The sequence below is a fragment of the Acyrthosiphon pisum genome, unplaced genomic scaffold, assembly GCF_005508785.2.
Source record: "Acyrthosiphon pisum isolate AL4f unplaced genomic scaffold, pea_aphid_22Mar2018_4r6ur Scaffold_21681;HRSCAF=24580, whole genome shotgun sequence".
NCBI lineage: Eukaryota > Metazoa > Arthropoda > Insecta > Hemiptera > Aphididae > Acyrthosiphon > Acyrthosiphon pisum.
In genome coordinates this window covers 911-1,711 of record NW_021771174.1, presented here as the reverse complement: position 1 = coordinate 1,711, position 801 = coordinate 911, and the positions used below count along the sequence as shown (strand labels likewise).

The 801-nt window shown below is 37.0% G+C and overlaps 1 protein-coding gene across 1 annotated transcript in view; it reads left to right on the top strand.

Moving 5' to 3' along the window:
* Positions 1-270: 270 nt before the first annotated feature.
* The window catches only part of LOC103309068, a gene marked incomplete at its 3' end in the record, with an annotated part of 1,340 nt that continues 809 nt past the window's right edge, over positions 271-801 (top strand). Inside the window, exon 1 of the mRNA XM_008183633.2 lies at positions 271-408. Within this exon, the coding sequence (XP_008181855.2) occupies positions 271-408 (138 nt within the window). The remainder of the gene's footprint in view (positions 409-801) is intronic.

Sequence of the window (801 nt, the reverse complement as noted above, 5' to 3'; positions counted from 1 at the left end):
CTGCATAATATACTATTATAGCCATTTAGTTCTATCAAATGCCGTAGATAGCGTGACAGGCTCATCTTTTTAGTCACGTGACTTTTCAATAAGATTCCGGCTCGGCTTATTGCGTTGTTTAGTATAGGCCGTTCCGCAACCATATTATCTATAGCCGTGGCTATACATTACGTCCGTCACGTGACGGATCAGGCGGCGGCGGCATGACGAGGACGAGCAAGGACGAGGTGGGGTAAAATATACGTCGCGTACGTGCGCGATCGGGCGGCGATGACGAGCAAGGATCAGCAAGGATCAGGGGACGAGCAAGGATCAGCGGACGAGCAAGGATCAGCAAGGATAAGCAAGGATCAGCAAGGATCAGGGGATAGTGATTCAGAACCCCCCAAATCATACTACTTGTGTTATGTTTGAAATTGTTAAGAATTTTTGATTTTTGTAACTATTTGGTTTAAAATGGTCATAAGATATTATAATATTTTCTTTGAAATATTGTCTGTGAATTGCTTTGACAGACCCAAAATATTCGAATATATTTGTGTAACACATGGTAATAATTATGTTATTATAATTATTTTTTATGTTGAACGTGAAGGATGTCACTGTATTATTTTGATTGTACGTTGACAGATTTATTTTCGTATTATTGGATATCTTGAATATAATGTTCTTTATTGTTTTCCATTGTAGTAATTCATAAAAATTTGTTTTAAATGTGGCTATATATTCGTATTTTTTCATTGTGGCCGAATTTTTGAAATTATATATGAATTGGCAAATATGTTTGGAATATGTATCGGG